Source organism: Ochotona princeps, chromosome 17 (genome assembly GCF_030435755.1).
Source record: "Ochotona princeps isolate mOchPri1 chromosome 17, mOchPri1.hap1, whole genome shotgun sequence".
Classification (NCBI taxonomy): domain Eukaryota; kingdom Metazoa; phylum Chordata; class Mammalia; order Lagomorpha; family Ochotonidae; genus Ochotona; species Ochotona princeps.
The window spans coordinates 36,326,977-36,351,690 of NC_080848.1; the positions used below are offsets into that span (position 1 = coordinate 36,326,977).

The 24,714-nt window shown below is 41.6% G+C and overlaps 1 protein-coding gene across 1 annotated transcript; it reads right to left on the bottom strand.

Annotated features, from left to right (window-relative positions):
- Positions 1–277: 277 nt before the first annotated feature.
- NUFIP2 (nuclear FMR1 interacting protein 2) lies at positions 278–23,623 on the bottom strand. Its single transcript, XM_004593926.2, has 4 exons — positions 23,238–23,623; positions 16,570–18,294; positions 7,602–7,634; positions 278–4,737 (listed from the first exon to the last, which is right to left on the bottom strand). The coding sequence occupies exons 1-4, from the start codon at positions 23,512–23,514 to the stop codon at positions 4,685–4,687; spliced, it is 2,088 nt and encodes a 695-aa protein (XP_004593983.2). The 5' UTR covers positions 23,515–23,623; the 3' UTR covers positions 278–4,684.
- Positions 23,624–24,714: the final 1,091 nt, after the last annotated feature.

The following is a 24,714-nucleotide window of genomic DNA, read 5'->3' on the forward strand; positions in this document are numbered from 1 at the left end:
TTCCTAACTGCTATTGATATTCTCAGCAATGCATCATCCTGGGTATTTTTATTATGAGGACAACTTAAAACTCTATTCTACTGTCTGCATTCTTTAACTACTTTGAGCAGCAAAATGGTGTGAATTTAGTGTAGAACCCTGTAGAGCAGTGCTTTTGAGAGGTAATGATTTACCATTTGTTAAACCAACCGAGGGTGCTCCTGGTTCTCACACATACGAACCAATTTCGAAAAGAAATATGTTAATATATCCAAAGCACAAGACCATCATTTTTCACCACCAAAGAATACTGCTACTGTCCATCACATTAATAAGAATACCAACGTTAACCTATGTGCCTCTGGCCTTGTCCTCTGCCCATCCTTTCTAAATAAATTAGGAAGAAGGGAGATAAGCCTATCCTACCCTCTTTTAAAGACAGCAAAGTTGAGTGTTCTGGCAAGTTCTACTTTGACTGACAGAGAACATCAACAGATCTGATGACAAAAACTTACTCTCCATTTCTGTATCTGGTCCCTATACTGTATTTGTTCTTCAGTTAGCCAAAGTACTTAAGAGCGATCAACCTTTACTTGACACAGCCCGGTGGCACAACCACACTCCCTTAGCAATTGGACCATTATCCTATTTCTCTTTAGAAGAATGAGTCCCTCCTTATTCAGTGAAATTTACAAGAGCAAAAAATCTTATTAATTTCTTTGCCTGTGGTCATTTCATACATGATGAACAAGTTCACACTAAATGGCTTTTTTGTGTTTTAAGTTTACAGCATGACAAAACATAAACCATTAAATGCTTCTGATGAGGGTTAGCAACCAGCTTAACAACCAGGTATGAAACTATCACTGCTATATACTATTTTGTGACACCATTTTGTTTTGTGGACAATTTCCCAAACTTGAGGTTTGTCATATTCCGACTAAAAACTGTTATTTGAGAAATACAATGCAGCACTTTTTTTTTCTGTATAGTTTTTGCAGGTTCTGAGCAATGACTAGGTAAGCAGATTAAAGAGGACAGAAAAATTCGAAAGTGGAGAGAAACTCCAGCCATTTATTTCAAGAAGGAAAAAAAGCTGTCATTAACAAAATATCTTATTACTGGCTATCCCCTCCTAGAAAGTAGGAGGAAAAAGGGATACTACAGTTTCTGTAAATACACTTCATGTGCAGGTTCATCTCTAAGGAGGTTATAGGAAAGGCTATGCAATTAACTTCAGTTCAGCAAAGTGGGAGTGAATAAAAAGATAAATACACCCTGTCTTTTGTGGGGAAGGGAGATTATTCAAGACATCTAAATGAAGAGTGGTATGTGACAGACGCCTACAATCAAGACAAATTGTTAAAGAAATCTTCATCAATAATTAGTATCTTCATAGCTATTAAAAAAATAGGTCATGATTTCATTCTTAGTGCCATTTTTCAAATACTACCCTTTTTAAGAATTTAAACCACCTGACTGTGTAATGAAAACAAATGGCACAAAATAAATACAAGTTTCATCCTCTGAATACTAATATAACATCTTACACATATTCATTTACTAATTTTTAACATCTCCATCTTTCCCTCACGTACAAGCACTCAAAACACACACACACACACACACACCTTTTTCAGTCTTTATAATGGAGGGATGTTTAATAGTCCCTCTAGACTGTATTTGGTTTATGCTACAGTACTAATACTCTGAGTTGAAGGAAAATTCATTATACCAAACAGTAACACATTAATGTTATTTAAATGTGCTAAATTAATCACAGCTGAAGTTTTAGAAGCTTACACAAAAATAATCAGAAAACAGATCAACTCTTAACATTTTTTAATAAGTGCTCTGTAAGGAATTGTGTGAGGACCTAAGGAGAAAGATTGCAACAAGTAGAATTAAAAGTGTTACCAATCAGCACAAAGGAGATTTGTCTCAAAGTCCTGCTTGAACCTAGGCAATTAAGTCCATTAAACCAAGTGCCCAGAAAATACTGATAGTTAATCACAGGGCAACTAGGGTTCCCAGAAAGTTAACAGATATTCTTAGCTACTGTATACCTCTAACTATATAATTAAGGAAATTTTAGTGGAAAAATCAAAAGTGAAATGTTGCATTGTTTCATTTAAAAGTGAGACTTTCAAAAACCTTTGGACAAAGAGAGAAGGGATACATTCTCGTTTTGGCTTCTCTGAACATGGAGGCTTGAGGGATATGGAAGGGAATTAGAAAAGTGACAGCTTTAAAGATATTTAAGTGTTGCTTCTAAGTAAAAAGCCAAATTCAGACAGGAGTTGGATCTTTTTTAAAAAATTAGATGTATTCACTCAACCTCTATGTCACAAACCCAGAAAGTTTCATGTGAGCTGTGGGACACAAGAACTTTTAAAATTTCAGGCAAGCAAAATGGACATTTAAAAAGAGAAGGTGGAGGGTTGGGGATCTGGCCCTAAGGCGACAAGTGGTTACACAAGGCAATTGAACACACAGCAGAACTTTAAAACCTGTAAAACAAACTGGAGCCTTTTTTTTTTCTCCTTTAATCAACCTTATATATATTTTTAAAACTTTTTGAAATTTTTTATTTAAAAAACACAAACACAGACTCTTCACTTCAATATGTGGTACGTTGCATTTTCCAGTTTGTTCAATGCTTTAAAGCTCAAGGATGCCTCTACTCTCAATTATACATGGGCCTGAAGCATCCTAGCTTTTGGCAAGCAGGCAGGAGACTCAAACAAAAATCAAAATAAGAACAAGGCAGACTAAAAGCAGGGCACATCTGTAAACATATTATACATTTGAAAATTACAATTATCAGTAAAAGTGATACAGTTTACAGGTGAAATGAAACTATTTGGAACTGGCCTACCACAAGTTTCTGAACCTGGACTGATACAATAAGTTATTATATATATATTATGTATAAAAAGTTTTGTTTACATCAAGTGGAATTGGCAATCCATGCTCATACTCTTAAAAAAAAATCTAAGCAGGGCAGAAATCCGGACTAAAAAGATATTTTCCCCTATTCTATGTTGAGTCCAATGTCTTCTTTCATGAACTACTTATTAAAAGTCTCAAATAATCAACAGAACAAGAAAATCCATTCACTCTACAGTTGCTCACAACTGGACATTTCTTAAGCGAAGGAGTAGAGCAAAAGTAGTTACCTTTTCCCCAAATATCCCCAGGAGATCCAGTCTACTTTTATTAAAAGACTACAACTCTTTAAATAAAATGCCCTGCTACTTTAATCTGTATTTAACATACATGGATATACTAATTTCTCTGTGTGTGTGATGTGATGCTGTCAGGCCAGAGAACTTGTTATTATGCCACTAACAACACCCAATCTTAAATTGGACCTTTAATTTCTGCACACACACACAAATTTCTTTTAGCATGCTATACACAAGCTGCAGTAAAACAGGATGGCAATGTGACGGTAAGACAGGGCTAATGCTCTTCTCTGCCCAAAACATAATTTCCAGAATTTCACATTATTTTCCTTAAAAAAACCCATTTTGCTCTAGTAATAAAATATATTTATTAAGATATAATTAGAAGCTAATAAGCTTAGAAGTACAATTTGTACACCATCTACAGGCAGGATCTTATTATCTCCTCACTACCTAAAAACATGAAATTTAATTTTCACGGGCATCCCCCCCTTTAGATTTTGCTTAGAGATTAAGAAATTTTACAGAAAGATACAGAAGTTTCTCTTAAATGTTTGATGAAAAACAGAAAACAGCACATTTAGTGTTAGTTGACAGAGAGCAAGTCTGGAGCACCTACAGTTGAAGCAGAGTATTTTTGCTCCCAGTTACACAATTACATTAAAATATGGTCAAAGGGACTACTTTTTCCACATCTCAGCCAATTGCTTGTTCTGTAACTTTTCTATAAATGACAATCATGGATTTCTCCGTTGTTAAAGTCCAACATGCTATCAAGCCAAGTTAACTAGGTACCCACAAACTATTCCAGAACTGTAGCACTTCAATGCCTTCCCCTATTCCCATCCCTTAAAAAAAAAAAAAAGAAACAAATACCCCCCCCCCTCCACATCCTACAGAGGCTGCTTAACTTCTGGCAAGACATGCAAATCATATTCGCTAAAAAAAAAACAAAACACATATACCCCTGCAAACTTCAAGGCATCTATCCAGAATTGTTGCAGGGCTTAAAGTAAAAACAAAAGATCAAGGGAGGAATAGGGGAAATGTTGAATCATTCTGGGTTCCCCGTGATTAGTGTATCACTTCAGTCACAGAACAAGAATAGAGATCTTTTAAGTGGATTTGCCTTTCCAGTGGGTCATTTGTTGCCCAAGTTGATGACAGCAGGAACTTCAGAACCACGCTTGTTAAGTCTGTATTCATTAATCACTTGCATTCACACTTAAAAACAAAAACTAACAAAGAAGAAAAAAACTATGCAGTACCGGAGATTAAATAACCATGTGTAGTCTCTTGAAATAAATTTGATTCCTTAAGAAGTCTAATTACTTTCAGTTGCCTTTTTTAAATAACTATATATATATATGTATATATATATATTTGTATATATTATCCTGTGATTCTACTTATGGTTCCTCTGCTGCGTTGAAGATCTAGGAGCATAAAAGCCTTGTGTCCCCCATGAACGGTGGCTCTAATGCTGCAGAAAGGTTACGATTAGGCAGTCGGGTCCTTCACTGATCTGGACTATCCATGGCTTCATTGTAAGTGATTATCCTTTTGGGATCTGGAGAATTAAACAAATAAATAAGGTTCAAATCCTTCTGTTTCAACACATCCCAAACAATCATCCAAATCACCCTCTTTTTATGAAAACACAATCTAAAAGTCATTTATATTCTGCATTAACATACATGATCCAGTTTCTCTACCTACAAGTAGTTGATTTGCATTTCAACAGAATTCTAGCAACAAGGTCCTCAAGGTCTCAACTGTATTAGTGTATTTTTAAATGGTTGGATGAAGAAAAAAAGCTAAAGTCATCAATAATTCAATATGGAAAAAATTGGATATGCATTTTTTCTAAGATTTGCTTCTTTATTTGAAAGATATCTTCCATCTACTGGTTCACTCTCAAAGTAACTGTAATGGTCAGGTAGGAGCCAAGTTGAAGCCCAGAACTTCTTCCAGATCTCCCACTCAGCTGATAGGGGCCTAAGAACTTGGGGAGAAGCAGAACAGCAGAATAATGCACTGGCATCCATATGGGATGCTAGCCCCTGGATATATATGTGTTCTTTTCTTCTCATCAAATAAAGACAGCATTGATTTTAAATGAGTAGGTGTTTATCAGTCCATGTCCCTCATCAGAGTATCTGGGTTCAACTTCTGGCTCAAGCTACTTGGTTACTATTGTCAACTCTAGGAGACAGCAGTGATGCCTCAGGCAACAGAATTCTAAGCTCGATCTCCAGTCAAGTCACTGTGGGCAACTGGGCACTGGACCCAGTGGGTGGCCATGCTCTCTTAAGGCAGTCCAGCGTAACACCCAGCACTGAAAACTTCATGCTAAGGCCAGCTTCACAAAAACTACCTGGTCAATTCTAACCAGTGACTTATTTATTCCTTCTTTCAGATTTCCCAAAATACCATCACTTCTCATTTTTAGCAAAAGCCTACAAGAGGGGCCTGGAGGCGTGGCCTAGCAGCTAAAGTCCTCGCCTTGAACGTGCCGGAATCCCATATGAGTGCCGGTTCAAATCCCGGCAGCTCCACTTCCCATTCAGCTTCCTGCTTGTGGCCTGGGAAAGCAGTTGATGACGGCCCAATGCATTGGGACCCTATGTGGGAGACCTGGAGAGGTTCCTGGTTCTCGGCTTCAGATCGGCAAAGCACCGGCCGTTGCGGCTCACTTGGGAAGAGAATCATCGGACGGAAGATCTTCCTCTCTGTCTCTCCTCCTCCCTGTATACCTGACTTTGTAATAAAAATAAATCTTAAAAAAAAAAAAAGCCTACAAGAAAGATATCCTGGATACAAAATATACAAATGCCATTCTAAAGCATTACTCTATATTCCTATTATTTATCTGTATGTTCCCCTCTTCAGAGATGGTATTTTAATTTCATACTATGTGTATCCAACAAAAACTTTTTAACGTACACATGCTTTAATAATGAAAGTAGAACTTGCAACTTATGGAAAAAATATATCTAAAAATAATACTCAAGAGTTCAAGCTTAACTCAGCTTAAGACTCCAATTTGGTTCAGAGATAAAAAATACCTTCTGTGGGATTCTAACACTTAATCTCTGACAATCTGCCCCCTTTCTAGTAGTTAATATCTATTTACCAGCAGAACCAAGCAGGTCAATTTTTGCAGGGCATGTTTTAATTTTTATTTAAATTTGAAGGGCAGAAAAATAGCAAGACAGCCAACAGTTTCTGTTAGCTCACTCCCTAAATATTCCCAACAGTCAGGATTAAGTCAAAAGCCAGGAACTTTCTTCAGGTTTCCTACATTGGTGGCAAGAAATAAACCAATGTCTTTCATAGACTGCATTACCAGAAAGCTAGAATTGGGAGAAGAACCTAGGCACCCAAGTATGGGATGTGAGTGTCCCAAACCCTGTGTCAACTGCTATCTAAACTGCCCATGTCTGAAAAGTGTATTTTCTACTTCACATCTTTCCATTTATGTTTAAGAAAGCACAGGAAGCAATTCAAAAACAATTTAAGTGTGTGACAGCTATCTTTAGGCCATAGTTGTTAAGACAAAACAACCAGACCTAAATACAAGAGGAAAATTGAAGGAAGAATATTGGGAAATTGTGGAAACCTACATTCTTGTGTCACTAGTATATACACCGACTGAAATCAACAGAATTTCTAACATCTTTAACTCATGAAATCCTGAGAATTTCATTCCCATCCAAAAAGCCTTTGTATTAACCAGCAAAGTAGATGATTTTATTAAATCAGCTACAAAATTTTAAAAACTGAAATTAATCAATGGCTTTTTCCAAATAAAACTCTCATATCATACAGTACTTATACTACTGTTACTATTTTTGGAATTAAGGCATACAATAATTAAGAAAACCAACTTCATTCTTTGAAAATCCCAAATAATCCAGATGTCAATTATCCTGTACCGCTGTTTTCCTGGCTTGTCACATTTGGGCTGCAGGAAGGCAAATTGTATTTTCTTTTCAAAGAATATGTAGCCCAGATGTTTCTGTAACTATTATTTTTCTAAATTATCTCAACTTAATTTCTTCAGATAACTCTCATGTACACTAAAATACAGATAAAAAGTATCCCAAGATAGAAATACTTATTCATGCTAGTTTCCCAGATTAAAAAAAAAACTTAACGGGATGGATGTTCAGCCTCATGATTGTGTTCTTGATTTCTGGTTTCAGCCCTGGCCAGTTTGGGTATCTGGGAGTGAACCAGTAGATTTTACTTTGCTTTTCAGTCTCTGGCTCTTAAATAAAACTAATGCCTTTCAACTACATCTATTAAATAATTCAAAATACAAAATCTGTTTTTTGGTAAGCCACTGTTCATCTATTATTTCCAAATACAATGTCCTGTGATTATTAATTAGTTACGAATATACCAAGTCATCTATGTAAACATTCTTACCTTGCTTCTGTAAATTCCAAATAGATTCCATTTCTGCAAAGGAAAAAAAAAAAAACCTGATAAATGCTGGGTTAAAGTTACAGTTGTAAACAGAATACTGTGACAAAGCACTGTCAATTTAAGTTAATCACAAAAAATCAGTTATTATCGGAAATTGGCATAAACACTTTATTTTCCAAATAGCAAAGATATGCAGAAGCATGTGCATACTTTTCATAACACATAAAACATTTCTCATAACATTTCATAGTTTTTTTTAAAAAGAATCCATTTTTATTGGAAAGGCAGATATACAGGGAAGACACAGAAAGGAAGATCTGTCGAATGGTTTACTCCCCAAGCAGCTAGAGCAGAGTCAACCCGAAGCCAGGAGCTTCTTCCAGGTCTCCCATTAGGGTGCAGGGTCCCAAGGCTTTGGGCCGTCCTTGACTGTTATTCAAGGCCACAAGCAGGGAGCTGGATGGGAAGCGGGGCTGTCAGGATTAGAACCGGTGCCCTTAAGGGATCCCGGCATGTTCAAGGAGAGGACTTTAGCCACTAGGCTATCACACCAGGCCCAACGTTTCATAATTAAGAACATCAAATGCTCCTTAACAAAGAATCACTCCAAATATAGAGAATCATTTATCAAATTTGGTTAATTAGACTTGATGGTTAGCTTATGCATTCAGCCCAGTTGCTTTAAAACCATCTTTAACCTTAAGGTCAAAATGTCAACCTTGACCAATTATAATGACATTTAATCCTCATTTGTTCTGATTTCATTCAAAATGTCTAATGTATTTACTTTCACACCTTAAAGATAGCCAAACAATAATGATATAGAGGGCAGCAGAACTGTAAAACAACGCATGACTACTGCACCACAACCTTCAAAGAACAAGTAATAGGGCCTGTGTTGTGGTGGAGCAGTTTAAGTTGCATCTTGGGACACATGTACTAGTTTAAGTCCTAGTTCCTCTTATTAATGTGCCTGGGAAGGCAGACAATGACCCAAGTATATATATAGGGACAGTCATATAGGAGACCCAGACGGAGTTCTTGGCTCCTGGCTTGGAGAGCAAATCTGCACATGGAAGCTCTTTCACCCTGACCCCCGATACAGGGGGGAAAAATATATTAGTGTGGAAGCAATGGTCTTACCCACTTTCCTATAGCCCTTGACCCTTGGTACCCTAACCAACTATGTGAGATTATCTAAAAATAAATAAGAACAGGTTAAAAAATTTCAGATCAACAGGTTAATTATTCAAATGATTCCCTTATCCAGTTAAATTCCAGTCAAGTTATTTCTGTTCAGTGATTTCTGGTTAAACTAAAGCTGGTAGTAACATTCTGCCACCTGTCCAAGTTTAGTTGTACACCTAGGCCTTCAAAACTGAATAGATTCTATGCAGGTAGGTAGGAAAATTCCTTGTCATTGGAGTTCTATAATCAATCTACTTGAAGGAAAAAAGGACATTATCAGGAATCATATTTACCCATCAAGATCATACCAATCACTCTAATACAATGCCCAATATTCCAATAAAATCCCCAATTTTTAGTTCCATACCATAAAAAATAGATGAGGCCTATGTTATGGTCTAACAAGTTAAGCCATCATTTGCAACCCCTAGGGACACCACTTTGTACCTAGTATCTCAGCTCCCTCCCTTCTAATGCACCTTGAAAAACAGTGGGAAGATGGTTCAAGAACCTGATATCTTGCCATTCCACATGGGAAACCTGAATGGGACCTCTAGGTTCCTGGTTCCAGATTGGCCCAGTTATTTGGAGTGAACCAGAGCATGGACGGTATCTCCATATGCTTGCACCACTCCCAATTACAGCTTTCAAATAAAAAAATTAAAAAGAAAAAAATGCCAGAGCAAGAGCCTGCAAACTGGGTGTCTACCCAATGCTGTGTCTGCAAATTAAGGTTTACTGCAACAGTCACACCCACTGTTTACATATGACCTATGTTGGCTTTCACTCTACAAAGGAGAATCAAGTGCTAAGTGGCAATCAGTAAGATCCTATGATTCTCAGCACCTAAAATTATATTATTCAGCCCTTAATACAGCAAGGACACTAGTACTTGTAGCAGTAGTAGGGCTGAAAGTCTCTAGAACTGCAAGAGTCAGAGGAAGAACCAAATTTCATGACAGTAGAAAGATAATAAAGGGTCTGGCGTGCTGGCCTAGTGGTTCAACTCCTCACCTTGCACACATAGAGATCCCATATGGGTGCTGGTTCCTATCCCTTTCAGCTCCCTGGCTGAGGCCCGGGGAAACAGCAGAGGATGGCCCAAAGCCTTGGGACGCTGCACCCACGAGTGAGATATGGAACAAGTCCCTGGCTCCTGACTGGATCGACTCAGCTCCAGCCACTGTGGCAACTTGGGGAGTGAACCAGACTGAAGATCTTTGTCTCTCCTTTTCTTTGTAAATCTGACTTTTCAATTAAAAAAAAAAAAAAAAAAAAGACAAACAGGCAGCTGCAACAACTCAATTGGCTACTTCCCCACCTTCAAGCACCAGGAATCCACATGGGTACCAGTTCATGTCCCGGCTGCTCTGTTTTCTATCCAGCTCCCTGCCTATGGCCTGGGAAAGCAGTGGAGGATGGGACCTTGCATGCACATGAGAGAACCAGCAGAAGAGGCTCCTGGCTTCTGACTGCCTCAGCTCCAGCTATTGCAGCCATTTGCAGAGTGAACCAGTGGATTGATGATTTTTCTGTCTCTGTAAACCTGCCTTTCCAATAAAAATAAATCAACCTTTAAAAAAAGAAAGGAAGGAAAGAAAAGGAAGAAATCTTTCAGGAACATAGGAGTCTCTCACCCAAGGTTATATTGAAGATACAGAAAACAGGAGTAGACTAAGCCAAGGAAATTAAAAATATTTAGAAAGGAAGGTTGTAGATATCTTGTTATCTACCCTTCTCTCTAGCCCAATATTACTGCTGATCATCTTGTGGATTCCTGAAATTGTCTCTAGTGGTCATTTTGTCAAGTCTTGGTCTCTATTTTCTACAATGACTAGCATTGCCTTCCTTAAAAAACATTAATGTTAGGCTGGCATGTGGTATAATGGGTTAAGTAGCTGCCTGCAATGCAGAAATTGGATATAGGCACTAGCCCCACTGTTCCACTTCCCATTCGGTTTCTTGCTATATGGACCTGGAAATGCAGTGAAGAGGGCCCAAGTGCTTGGGTCCTGGGCATAGGAGACCTGAATGAAGCAACCAGTTGGGAAATGAACCAATGAATGGAGGATCAGTCTCAGGGGTCCAGCACAGTGGCCTAGTGGCTAAGGTCCTCATCTTGCATACATTAGGATCCCATGTGTCCTTCTTCCCATCCAGCTCCCTGGGATATTGGCACCACAGGGTGGACTAGCCTGCTGTACTACCATGCAGGTCCCACTTAAGTTTACTTCTCCCGGCCTTTATTTTTTCCAGTTTGAATATATTCAGCAAGAAGTATACCATAGTTAAGTAAATCTGAATTAAAGTTAACTAGAAATCATCATAAGCAGACAATGATCTTTGATTTATTGGTTTTAATCCTACAACCCCAACTTCAAGTTACAACAAATCACTAAAAGCCTGTCTGTGTAAAATACCTCTAAATGCAGAAACTTAGAACCCAACTTGGTTTTGTTAGTTTTCTTTTGTACTCCTGTATTTATCCTAATTTAGTTTTTACTACACAAAGGTAAAAAACTGGATGCTCAACTGACAAGTTATTGGAGAAAGAGGATCTCAGAAGTCTATAAAATACATTTAGATGCATCCTACATTTAGAGAAAACGGGGCTCCTTTCTAAACCTATTTTTTAAAATTCGCAAAATTGGAGCCAGTGCAGTAGCGTAACAGGCTAATCCTTCCCTTGCACACATCAGCATCCCAAATGCATATGGATTCATATCCTGGCTGCTCCACTCCTGACCCAGCTCCCATGGAGAGACCAGAAGTGCCTGGCTCTAGATTGGCTCAGCTCTGGCCGCTGTAGTTGGAGTGAACCAGCACATGGAACATCTTTTTGTCTCTCCTCTGTAGATGTGTCCTTCCAATAAAAATAAATACATCTTCAGAAAAACTAAAATTTCCAGCATATGCTATTATCAGAAAGATGTAATCCTACAATCATTCATGAATCAAAAATATCTACCGTGCTAAAAGTCCAGACCCTTTTGTGAACACCCCTAGATATTGCTGGCTTTCAGTAGGCCATTGTAACTATTTGGGGAATGAACTGATGAAACATAACTCAAAGTAAACCAGGACCAGCATGGCAGCCTAGTGGCTAACGTCCTTGCCTTGAACGCCCCAGGATCCCATACGGGCGCTGGTTCTAATCCTGGCGGCCCTGCTTCCCATCCAGCTCCCTGCTTGTGGCCTGGGAAAGCAGTCGAGGACGGCCCAAAGCCTTGGGACCCTGCACCCGTGTGGGAGATCTGAAAGAAGCTCCTGCTCCTAGGTTTGGATTGGCACATCACCAGCTGTTGTGGCCACAAAGGGAATGCACCATCGGATGTTTCTCTGTCTCCTTGCTTTATAAACTTGTGTGTCATTTTTCTTTTCTACTTAAATTCTTTAAACGACTGTGGTTTGGAACTGGAAGAGGGTCAAAGGCGAGTTTTACACAGTAGCCACTGCTTAGGATGCTGCATGGCAAGCTCATATCATGCATGAGTGCTTGGGTTCAAGTATTAGCTCTGTTCTCTATTTCAGTTTCCTGCTCATGTGAACTCTGAAAAGCAGTTTATGGCTCAAATTGGGTTTCTGCCATCCACAACACCTGACTCAGTCCTAGCTGTTGCAAGCATTTGGAGATTTAACAAAGACTTGGATGATTGCTCCCTGCCTTTCAAGTAGATTAATAAAAAGTCAGATTTTATAGACACTTTCCATCTGCTAGTTCACCCCCCAATCGGCTACAATGACCAGCGTAGAGATAATCTAAAATACCCAATTTATACTAGCAAACAGTGACCAGTGCAGAAAACAGCGGCAAAGAAAAGATTATGCTAACAAAGTAGTTTCCCATTCTAGCTGACAATTAAAGTTACCAAGTAAGTTTTTAAAGTTTTCTACACTGAAGATTCTCACTTTCCTAACTCTGCCTTTCAAATAATTAAAACAACCAAGCTGTAAATATACACAATGAAAGAACTCCTGTGCTACAATGGGTTGGGCCTGCAGTGCTAGCATCCATTATGTGCAGCTACTGGAAGTTCAAGACCCAGTTGCTCCACTTCCCATCCAGCTCCCTGCTTGTGGCCTGGGGAAAGTAACAGAGGATGGCTCAAGTCCTTGGGACCCTACTCCCATGTGAGACCTGGAGGAGTCTATTTGGGAAATGAACCAAAGCATGGAAGATCTCTCCTTCTGTAACTCTGCCTTTCAAATACTAGAGAGCTGTTAGACATTTGCTGATGATGTTTTTAAATGTCTAAGCCGGATAATGGAATGAACCAGCTACCTGGGTGCCTTATCACCCATGTGGGAGACCTGGATAGAGCTCCTTGCCCCTAGAATTGGCCTGGCTCAGACCTAGTTGCTGCACTCACTCTTTCCTCTTTGTTGCTTGGCCTTTCAAATTTGAAAGTCAGAGAACTGAAAAAAAAAGTATCAGGAGGTAGATCTTTCATCCACTGGTTCACTTCACAAATAGCTGCAATGGCTAGAGCTGGAGCTAGGCAGGTCTAAAGCCAAGAGCTTCAAGATTTCTCATATGGGTGCTGGGACCCACATATGTGGTCATCGTTCCTGTGCTTCCCCAGGTACATTAGCAGGGAGCTGGATCAGAAACAATAGCCTGGACTCGAACCACTGCCCATGGGGTGCCAGTGTTGCAGGTGGAAACTTCACATGCTAAGCCACAGTGCCAACCCCTGAGAGAGCCTTTTTTATAAAAACAAAATGTACCACCTGAGAGATACACATGAAGCTCCTGACCCAGCTCTGGCTGTTGCAGTCATCTGGGGAGTCAGCCAGCAGATGTCAGATCCCTCCTCTAACTTTGCCTTTCAAATAAATAAATCCTTAAAAAACAAACAAGCAAGCAAGCACCACTTTGGGACCAGTGTTCTGGGGTTAGCAAGTAAAGCTGCTGTCTGATGAGTGCATCCCACGTACCAGTTCATGTACCAGCTGCTCTACTTCTACTCCAGTTCCCTACCATCAGTTCAGGTAAGCAGAAATGGCCCAATGTTTAGGATCCTGTACCCACATGTGAGACCCAGAGGAAGCTCTTGGATTTAGCTGGGCCCAGGTCTGGTCAATGCCTCCTCTGGGCAGTGAGCAGGCAAAGAGATCGCTTGAAGTGATTTTTCCACATAAACTTAAAAAAAAATTAAAATATGTACCACTCCTAATGTGATGTAACTTACCGATAATTTCCAACCTAAATGCCTTAAGATTTTTTTCTTTAAAGTTAAGACTATATAGAACTTCCAATTCTAGGCCTAATTTGAACTTAGTAAGATTCTGCTATGAAGAGGAGGTTAAAAAAAAGACATGTAGTTAGTGGGTAAAACTATTGCCTGGGACACCGGCAGCCTCTATGAGCGCTGTTCTTCAAGTTCCTGCTGTTGCATTTCTGTTCAACACTCTACCAATGCACCTGGGACAAGTAGAAGAAAATGGCCTAAGTACTTGTGCTTCTACTACTGCCCACATGAGAGACCCACGAAGCTGGTGGCTTTGGCCTGGCCAGGTCACAGCCACTGAAGCTATCTGGGGAATAAACCAGCAAATGGAGGCTCTATCTTTGTCCCTTTCTGTTTCACATATAAAGAAAGAATGCTTTTACAAAAGAAATTCCAACAGGCCTAAATGATTATTACATCTTAGGACCTGAAAAAAAAATTCACTTATTAAAAAAAAAAAGATCTTCAGATCAAAAATGCTAGGATACAAAGTAAACAGAAAACTAGTGAACAAATGGATCACCTAGTGGAACAATTAACACCTGCCAAAAATTCAACCTGCAGGGCCCGGCCCAGACCGGGCCCTGGTCTGGGAAACTGTAGAAGATAGGCCAAAGCCTTGGGACGCTGAGGCCACATGGGAGACCCGGAAGAAGCTCCTGGCTCCTGATCGGCTCAGCTCCAGCTATTGCAGCCACTTGGGGAGTGAACCAGAGGATGGAAGATCCTGTAAACCTGACTTTCTAATAAAAACAATACACACACACAAAACCTGAAAGAAAGGAAGAAACAATGAGGCATTTCTTTTCACCCTCACTGTCCTAAAAACAGCTGGTTCCAGGCTAAAACTCTGATTCAGCTCAAAAGAGCAAAACTGGAGAATAAGTAGATAGGTATATTTCCCCTGCCAGGAGTCCTTTTAACTTCCATAAGGCAATTCTAGTATTTCCCCCTTTTTTCGAGGAGAATATAAGGAAGACACTAGTTTATTGTACTAAACAAATGCTTTCCAGGTTGCAAATAAGGAAACCTATGCAGTGTTAAATTTCCTCAAAAGTCACATAAAAATTTCATCATTCATCTCTGAGACAATGATTTCCATGGAAAATATCTGACACCCACAATCTGATATGCTTACCATTCTCAGCAATTCCAAGTCATGCCTAAATGAGCCACTGTTAAAGTGGGAATATAAAATTTATGTTAATTGTGTGCACGCAAGCACATGGTTCAGATGCTAAGGGGGAAGAGGCGGTGGAAAAGGTTTGAGGACTGAAAAGCCATATCCTCAAAAGCTATAATCATTAATTAAATCTCCTTATTTGGCATTAAGAATTTAAATTACAGCTATGCCACATGGCAAATCTTAAGACACAAATAAATCACGTTCTAAGAAAGTTATTGGTGTATTGAACATATCCCATTCCCTTTATCAAGGGCTTTCGAACTATAAAAATGACCAACTTTCAAAAGCCCAGTTTCTGCAGTGTAATTGTGCTTTCCACTGTAACTTATTTTCTAAATTATATTCAGAATGCAATCAGGGCCAAGTGTGGTAACCTACTGGCTAAAGTCCTCACCTTGAATGCATAGGGATTCCGTTATGTCCTGGCTACTCCACATCCCATCCAGCCTGTGGCCTGGAAAAGCAGTTAAGGGCAGCCCAAAGCCCTGGGACACTGTACCCTAGTGGGAGACAGAGTAGTAGTAGTTCCTGGCTCTAGATCAGCTCAATTCTGGCCGTTGGGGCCACTTGCGGAGTGAATCAGCAGATGGAAGATCTCTGTCTCAGACACACCTCTGTGATTCTGACTTTCCAATAAAGATACATCTTTAACAATTATAAAATTTAAAAAAATAAAGGACAGGAAATATCTGCCCCCTAAAACACAATTTTTGAAGAGTTCATGAGATAATACAAGGTCACTCCTCTGGGCAAGCACTGCCTCTAATCCTCCAGCCACAAAGAAGGTAAATAACACCTGTCATATAAGCAATGTTTTTCTTTTTTTTTTTAAAGACTTATTATTGGAAAGCCAGATATACAGAGAGGAGAGACAGAGAGGCAGATCTTCCATCCGATGTTTCACTCCCCAAGTGAGCTTCAGCGGGCCGGTGCGCACCGATCCGAAGCCGGAAACCTGGAACCTCTTCCGGGTCTCCCACGCGGGTGCAGGGTCCCAATCCATTGGGCCGTCCTCAACTGCTTTCCCAGGCCACAAGCAGGGAGCTGGATGGGAAGTGGAGCTGCCGGGATTAGAACCGGCGCCCATATGGAATCCCGGTGCGTTCAAGGCGAGGACTTTGGCTGCTAGGCCACGCCACCGCCTAAGCAATGTTTTTGACTTGGAAAAATGAGCCTTCCTTCTGAAGTTTTACCATACTATTGCCAAATACCCTGAATTAAGCATTTGAAGTCAAGTTTTTATCCATACTGTCATTCTCAATAACTTCTGAAACAAACCTTAGTTTTCAAATTTTACTCTTAATTCAAACTAATTAAAATAAGTTAGCTGGTAAAAATTTTTGTATAAGAAGCAAGTAATTACCTTTAGTGTGATATACAATAGCAGCCCTCAGGTCAAAAGAACCCCAGCTATCATTTCTTTCTAGGCCTCTCTGGTATCTTTGTTCTTTGGCGGAGCCTAATAAAGTGTTCGTAGGAGAGGCCAAAGGATTTTGATTTTCTATCTCGTAGTCCTTTGAGAGAAACACTAAAGCACCTTGACTACTGGTGTCTGCTTTTTGCAGGTCACCTATATGACTGGGTTCCAAGGATAAGGCTCCACTCTCATTAGTAGTCCCAGGTTTTAGAATGCTACTCAGAACTTGAGGACTAGTCCGTTTCTCCAGCTCATAAGCCTTGGGAAACACAGGATGCTCAGTTCCTGAGGGAATTATTTCAGCACCCTGTGAAACCAAAGTAGCAGGATATTCTCCTTGAAATGTCACTTCCATCACTTTATGATCTGATGACTTCCCAGTAACAGTCTCAGGGCCAGCACTGGGCTCATTTATAAATGATAAGCCCCATTGATTTTGGAAGATATCCCCCAGGTTTTGCTGATCGGTCTGAGAGGGCAGATCCACTTGTGCAGTGCTCAAAAGCACAGTTTGCATACTGGAAGGATAAATAAAAAGGCTAGACTTAATTTGTTCAACAGCTGCTGAAGTTAGACTCATGTCCTGGAGAACTGAATCAGTCCCAGAAGAAATGGGTGTTAAAGTATTAGCAGCAGTAGTAAGCAGTGGCTGACCCCCTGGAGGATACACACTTGCATCAGTTCCTGCTAAAACGGGCCCATTAGAAAAGTTGGCAGAAGTAACAGATTTCAGTGCCGACATAGGAACCTGGGATAACCGACTTGAAGAAGACTGTGTCTGACTTTCTCCAGTAGATGATGACGAAGACGAGGATGAAGATGGTGACACAGAAGAGTTCTGTATGGTTTTGTTAAGGTTTTCCTTAACTTTGCTTGCATAACTTATTTTAGGAACAATTTTAGCACTGCTGTTGTCCACTGGGAAAACTGGGGGTGGTTTAAATAAGGTCCACGAGTCTTCTTTGGAAGCCACAGCTGAAGCATGCTTTCCTTTGGGCCGATCATCAAATTTTTTGCTGCTCACACCAGGTTTAACATCTGAGCTTTTCCGAAGCATATCACTCACAGGTTTTCCTCGACTTGCTCCTCCAGGCCCAGTTTCATACTTCCAAATGGGCTTTGAGCCATCTACTCGATTTCCCTTTTGTTCACTATAGTCAGGCTTGAAAGTTTCAAGTCCCTGTTTTAAGGTTGGGACACTGGTCTCTTGTTGCATTATTTTGTCCTGCACTAAATTAAGGTTTTCACAACCCTTGGCACTATTGCGCCTAGCTTTTCTTTTCTTAGGAGTGGTATATCCGCTCTCCGATCCACTACCATCATTATCTGCGCCTTTGCCCATATAACCATTAGCAATATAGCCTGAATTATTTGTTACAACACCATTTGTAATTGCTACAGCATCGGTCTTATCTATAGACTGGTTCTCTCCGGATTTGTTTTCATAAGATTTCCCATTCTTTCTGTCCATACTGTTCTTCTGAATGAAATTCTTGGTTTTAATTCCTGCCTTCCCAAAGGTGCTGGCCTTTAATGTCTGCTTCAGGCTGGTGTCTACAACTTGCTGGTTGCCATTGAGGACTCTGGAGATAGGGTTGGTAACTTCATCAGAACCCAGACTCTTTAAAGATATTTCTCTTTCTCCAGCATTACCATTTAGTTCACCATAGCCTAGGAGGAAAACAAAGGTTTTTTTCTTTAAATAAAATCATTAAGCACATAAATTATAGCACTACCTAACATTTAAGGACTTATTTACTGTATGTTAGAATCTACTACGAACTGTGGTTTTATTATTTCACATCTCTATAAGACAACTTATCAGTTTCACTCCATGGATTGCAAAATGAAATCTACTGGTAAGCAAGAGGCAGAACTGTGTACCGTGTGACTCAAACCAGACAACATGATCTCTTCAATTGTATACCATATCACCAGTCATCTAACAGAATCAACCTATCCATCATTCTCATAAGGCTGTTTAGAAATTTCTTTATAGGGTCTGATACAATAGCCCAGTGGCTAAAGTTGAATGCACTGGGATCACATATGGGCACTGGTTCAAACCCCGGCAGGTCCCGCTTCCCATCCATCCAGCTCCCTGCTTGTGGCCTGGGAAAGCAGTTGAGGACAGCCCAAAGCCTTGGGACCCTGCAGCTGCGTGGGAGACCCGGATGAAGCTCCTGGCTTCAGCTCGGCGCAGCTCTGGCCTTTGTGGCTGCTTGGGGAGTAAACCATCAGAAAGATCTTCCTCTTTGTCTCGCCTCCCCTGTGTATCTGCCTTTCAAACAAATAAATAAATCTTAGAAATTTCTTTATACAGTTAGGAACAGAGCTACCCTCTGTTGATACAATAATTATTACAAGGGCTTAATTCCTAGGAAACCATACATGGGTGGTTTCTATTATGTCTGACAAAAATTCAACGTGTGTGAGGTTTTTTTTATAGTAGTTTTAAATTCATTTTGAAATTGGACCATATTTTAACACATGAAACTTAACTGCTGTTTCCTAACCCTTAAGACATATTTTCTTCATTTTACTTTAGATAAACATTCTCAGAGTAATGGAGTACCTTCTCTGGTTCACAAAGTGGCACAATCTAGTCTGCCTGGAATCCACCGTTTCCTACCACCTTGCAACACTGCGTATTTAAGAGATTAGCGAAAAACTATGAAAGTTATCTAGTTACTAACAAAACCAAAGAGAAGGATATTTAATTCCAAAAAGTGTTAAAGAAAAATTTCATTATAGACCTTCATATTAAGGCAGTTATCTCTATTACCATAGGAAACTTAATTGGGCAAACTTGTTCTATCTACATATACCTTTCTCCAAAGCATCCTGAAACCAAACCATTAGAAAGCAACATACAAGATAATACACATATATTAATTTCATAATAGCTGTTTTGGGGAGAGTAGTTCAATATTTATTAATTTTTTTTTCAAAATTCTTTTAGATTTTTGGCCTGTTAAGGCTGAAAGGAATGAGTTTGCCTATTTGTTATAAACTTTTATGCTTTAATTACCTAGATGATAAATACCAATAGATTTAACCAACGTCAAAAGTTTTCAGAATTAAAAAAAATAGAAGTCTGGTAACTATTAAAATAACTTTTTGTGGATTTGGGAAGTCACACTAGACCTGCCTAAAATACATCCTTGGAAAAAAGCTGGTATCGATACACAAATAAAGACATTTTCTTCTATTGTGTTGTAACTTTAGAAAACATATTCAAGTGGTAGGGAGCAAAAGACTAGGTATCATATTCGTTAAGACTATGAACTGTACCGAATCTGTTAAAAACTTAAAAAAAAAAAACTTAAGGTATAATCACAGACAGAAGTGCAAAAAGTTGTAACATCCTGAAAACGTTAGCATGATTGCATTTCTTTTCTGGTTGCTATAATGGCTATGAGAGCTAATCAAATCTAATTAATGGTGAAAAAATTAAACAGGAAAGAAGAGACTTGTTGACTTGAAAAAGATGAGTTATTTCCCTTTACAAAATAAAGTTCCTCACTATTTCACCCTTGGGCACTTCTGGATCAAAAAGATCTATACCATGTAACTTGCTAAACAAACATTTGTACCTTGAACCCATTAGTCATAACTTCAGATGTTAAAGATAAGCTATCTTACATGCCAAAAAAATTCCAATGTCCAACCTAAGCTAAACAAAGACCTTTAATTAAATCTTGTCAACATTATCAATAATAGAAACTACCAAATAATGAACAGACCTCAGAAGCCACTTATACTCCCACCCTCAAGGTTTAATGATAACGTAATCCTCAGCACAGTAGAGTAATGGTTAAGGATCCCATGTGGGCGGGTCTAATCCCTGCTTGTAGCCTGGGAATGCAGTCGAGGACAGCCCAAAGCCTTGGGACCCTGCACCCACGTGGGAGACCCAGAAAGAAGTTTCTGACTCCTGGCTTTGGATCAGCGCAGCACCGGCCATTGCGGTCACTTGGGGAGTGAATCAGCGAATGGAAGATCTTCCTCTCTGTACATCTGCCTTTCCAATAAAATAATCTTTAGAAAAACATGCAAAAAAAACATAATTCTCAGTTTCCCCCATGGCAACCTTACTGGTATGTTTAAAAAAATGGTTTCCTTTTAAAACTTAGCTATTTTAGAAAAACAAGCATTACAGAACTACTAAAATGACTGCTAGCGTTTTTATTATGTAGGACTGCTGAAAATGAACTCGGCAAAACTTCAGTACTGATAAATCTAACATTTGGAGTATTAACTGAAATTAACACATTTGATCTTCCTGTGCGCCCTCTTCTGGATAAAGAAAAACGGTTACTCTTTATAGGTTTGTGGGTAATGGGTCATAAAAGCCCACTCCTAATTTATTATCGATGCATTTCAAAAATAGTTTTTAGTTATTATCATTACACACATCAAAGCAACAGTACTATAACCAGGCCACACATGAAAAATTGTTCACCTAACAATTTACATGTTCTCAAAATTGTTAACTTCATCCTTCCCTTTCAGGGTAAGACATTCTAAGGGATGACACCTTGGACAATTCAGGATCTGCTTCTCTATGTAGAAAGGAGTCCTACAGAGGGTATATTAACCTGATAAAATACATTTTTCCATTTGAAGAACATTATGTGCCAACATCACCATAATATGGTAATTCCACTGCACAACAGTTCCCACAATCCCTAAAAAAAAAGGAAAAATCTGACATTCCAATTTGAATCTTCCAAGTCTGCAACAGAAAAAAGCAGGCAGTTTTCTCCAACTCTTAACTGCCAAGGGCTGGATTTGATATTTACTTTGATATCTACTTTACCGTTTTCATTTCTCCTCAATTTACAAATGACCCTTATCTATCTTCCCAAGGCTGCTCTTCTTTTCAATATTTTCGCAAGTAACTTTCGCTTTCCATGTAACGTTTGCTTAAAAAATTGACTTAAGTGATCGATACTACCGTTTGAATGTGAAAAACCTTTTTTTCCATTAACACGAAAAAAAAAACTCATCTAAGTTGGGGGAGATCCAATCTCATGGATGGGCCACTTCAATTTACCCTTAAGGACGAGGAAAAAGGGGTCAAAAAACTCACCTTCTTACCAGTTCACTCATTTTCTTTTAAATCCTCCCCTTCAGACATGAATCATCCCAACCCTACAAGACTAAGCGTTGGATGAGGAGAATACAAGCTTGTTTCGGGTTTTTTTTCCCCCCCTTGGTAGAAAATGAACAGCTAAAAGCCGAGGGCCCAAGTGAAAACCTCAGAGGCGGAGTCATGAGCGAACCTGGCAGGAGAGGAGGTTCCTGTGGCAGAGAAACTCGTGACCGGGGAGCAGGGTTCCCGCTGGGTACCCCACCCGGCCTCAGGCACCGCCTCTACCCAAAATGAATCCCCCGCCGACCTCTCTCCCAGCCCTTCTGGACGAGAAACGCAGCGGCGGCCGCCGCCCGGGGCCTCCTTCCCTCTCGGCTCCGCTTCGGGGCGGACTCCCCGCCCCGACCGCCCGCGCCTCCCGCCGCACCCGGGAGCGGGAAACGCGGCCGCCGGCGCGCGGGGCCCAGCGCAGGCCGCTCCCCTCGTGGCGGCTTCCCTCCCCCACCTCAACCGCCCCCGCCCCTCACCCCAGGGACCCGCCCGGGGCCGCGCGGCCGCCACCGGGTTACACAACCCGGGCCGGGGGGAGGGGCGGCCGCGGGGTGGGGGGCTGCGCCACCCTCCCGCAGGACTTGGGGGGCGAGGGGATGGCAGGCGGGGGTCCAGGGTCACCCGGCTGCGTTGCGCCGGGTGCCCCGTAGCACCCTTCCCCCTCCGCTCCTCAGTGGGCCGGAGTCGGTGACAGGAATCGGCTTCCAACATGGCGGACAGGAAGCGGCCCCGCGAGGAGGAGAGAACATTCCAGCCGCGCCGGCTCTGGGGGGAGCGGGCCCGGGGCCTCAGGAGGAGCTGCGGGAGCACGTTGCGGGGATCTGGCGCCTCAGAAAGACGCCTAGGGACGGAAATGACTCGGGAGAAGAGGGGGTCCCAGCCGCCCCCCAGACAGGGAACCCCAAGGCCACAGGTGGGCTTGCGGGCTTGAGGTGGCCGGTGAAGGAGGACACTTCCTCCTCCCAGCCCACCCACCCTTTCCTCGGCGCCTGCACAGGGGTCTCGCGAAACCACCCGAGTCAGGATTCGCTAGGCCTTCCCGAGTTACACTCCTCGAGGCGTTGGGGCCGGGCGTGTGTGGGGTGGGGGGAAGAGGAGATTCACCTCATCTCAGGGTGCCCAAATGGAGGTAACTCTACGGCTGCAGGGAGGTGCACGGGAAGGCACCGAGGACGGGCTCCACGGCCTGTCCTGCGGGTCTCCCTCCGGCAGGGGCGGGGGCCGGGAAGGTCACGCTGGCCCGCTTGGGCCTCTCCTACAGCCTGAAGGGAAGGAGAGCGAGCTGCAAAGCCCACTACCCGGCCCGAGCCTGGCGAGGATGAAAAGGGGGCGCTAACCCACGCCCTGAGGGCGCGCGCACACTCCACACACCCCGACCCTGTCCGCGCTTTTCTGATCTAGCCCCACCCCCAGCTCCCCGTCCTCCACCCCCAACCCCTTCCCCCACCCGTCCTCTCTCCCGGACCTGTTTTCTTCTTCGGCGTTTCCTGGTGCTGGAGGGTGTGCTTCTGCTCATGTTTCAGCGGCTTTGGCTGGGCCTTGGGGCTGCCCTCGGCCCCATGCTGCAGGTACTGGTGAGGCTGCTGGTGGTGGTGGTGATGGTGGTGGTTGTGGCTGTGGTTGTAAAAATAATAATGGTGGTGGTGGTGCGGCTGCTGTTGCTGCTGCTGCTGGGGATGATGGTGCGGGTGGTGGTGGCTGTGATGGTGTTGAGGCTGTGGCTGGCCGGGCTTCTCCTCCATTGAAAGCGGCTGGGACTCCCGGGCTGAGGCTGCAGGCTGCTGCACCGTCAGGATCTGAGACTGCTTCTCAGGGCTCACTCAGTATATCTGAGCGCGTCTCGCCAGCGCACTGGTTCAGAGAGCGAGTCTGCAAGATTGGCAGCCGCGCTCCAGCAATCAGGAGCCACGCTGTGCCGCAGGCCCCGCCCCCAGGCCAAATCCTCTTTCCTTCCTTTTCGCCTCTCTGCCTCCTGGCCAACGCCGCTTACCCTGTGCAACCTCACAGGGCCGGGCCTTCAACGTCAGCACTATGGCTCTCTTCGGTCGCTTTCTGTCTTTCACCACGCAGTCTGCAAACAGCACTTTCTACACTCTTTGCCGGCAAGCAGTGTAGCAGATTCCACGGGCGATTCCACTGGCGCCGGGAGCCATCTGTTGGTTTTGCACCTCCTAGAATCTGTTGGCTTTTTTTTTTCCAATTCTTTTCCGAGTACCCAAGGAAGAAGCTCAGTTCCCTCAACCCTGAGACCACTAAAGGAGCAATGCAAAAAGAGGAAATAAATACATGTTTTTAAGAATACAAGAGCTTCACAATCCAGTAGATCATTTTGTATTCTAGATTCATTTTGCTTTGTATTCATATGCTAATCTCTTCCTTTCCACGAAGGGATTATAGTGTTCCACAATGGGGTATCTGTGTAATTTTCTAAAAGGGCACAAAGGGTTTAAATCATTGTTTCTTTGTAGTTCGAGGCAAGGGAGAGCTGGAGGAATGAAAATCTGTGCTGAGCATTTTTTTAAAAAAAATTAAACCCTGTAGGTGAGGTAAATTGCGGAATCAAAATAGATTTCTTAATGTTTACAATTTCAGAAGCAAAGGCAGCGAAAAGGAGACTAACTACTTAAAACTTATTAGGTTGTTTGGCAGTGTTTTTTGCGTTTATAGAAAATATTGCAATTCAAAGAAATATTCTTGAATTTTTGTACTGTTGATAGAATTTTTCCTGTATTATCACTTCACAGTGTGTTTTCTTTTTTTTTTTTTTGATTTATTTATTTTTTTTATTACAAACTCAGATATACTGAGAGGAGGAGAGAGAGAGAGGAAGTGGAGCTGCTGGGATTAGAACCAGCGGCCATATGGGATCAAGGCGAGGACCTTAGCCTCCAGGCCACGCTGCCGAGCCCAGTGTCTTTTCTTAAAAGCAAATGTTGAAGTCC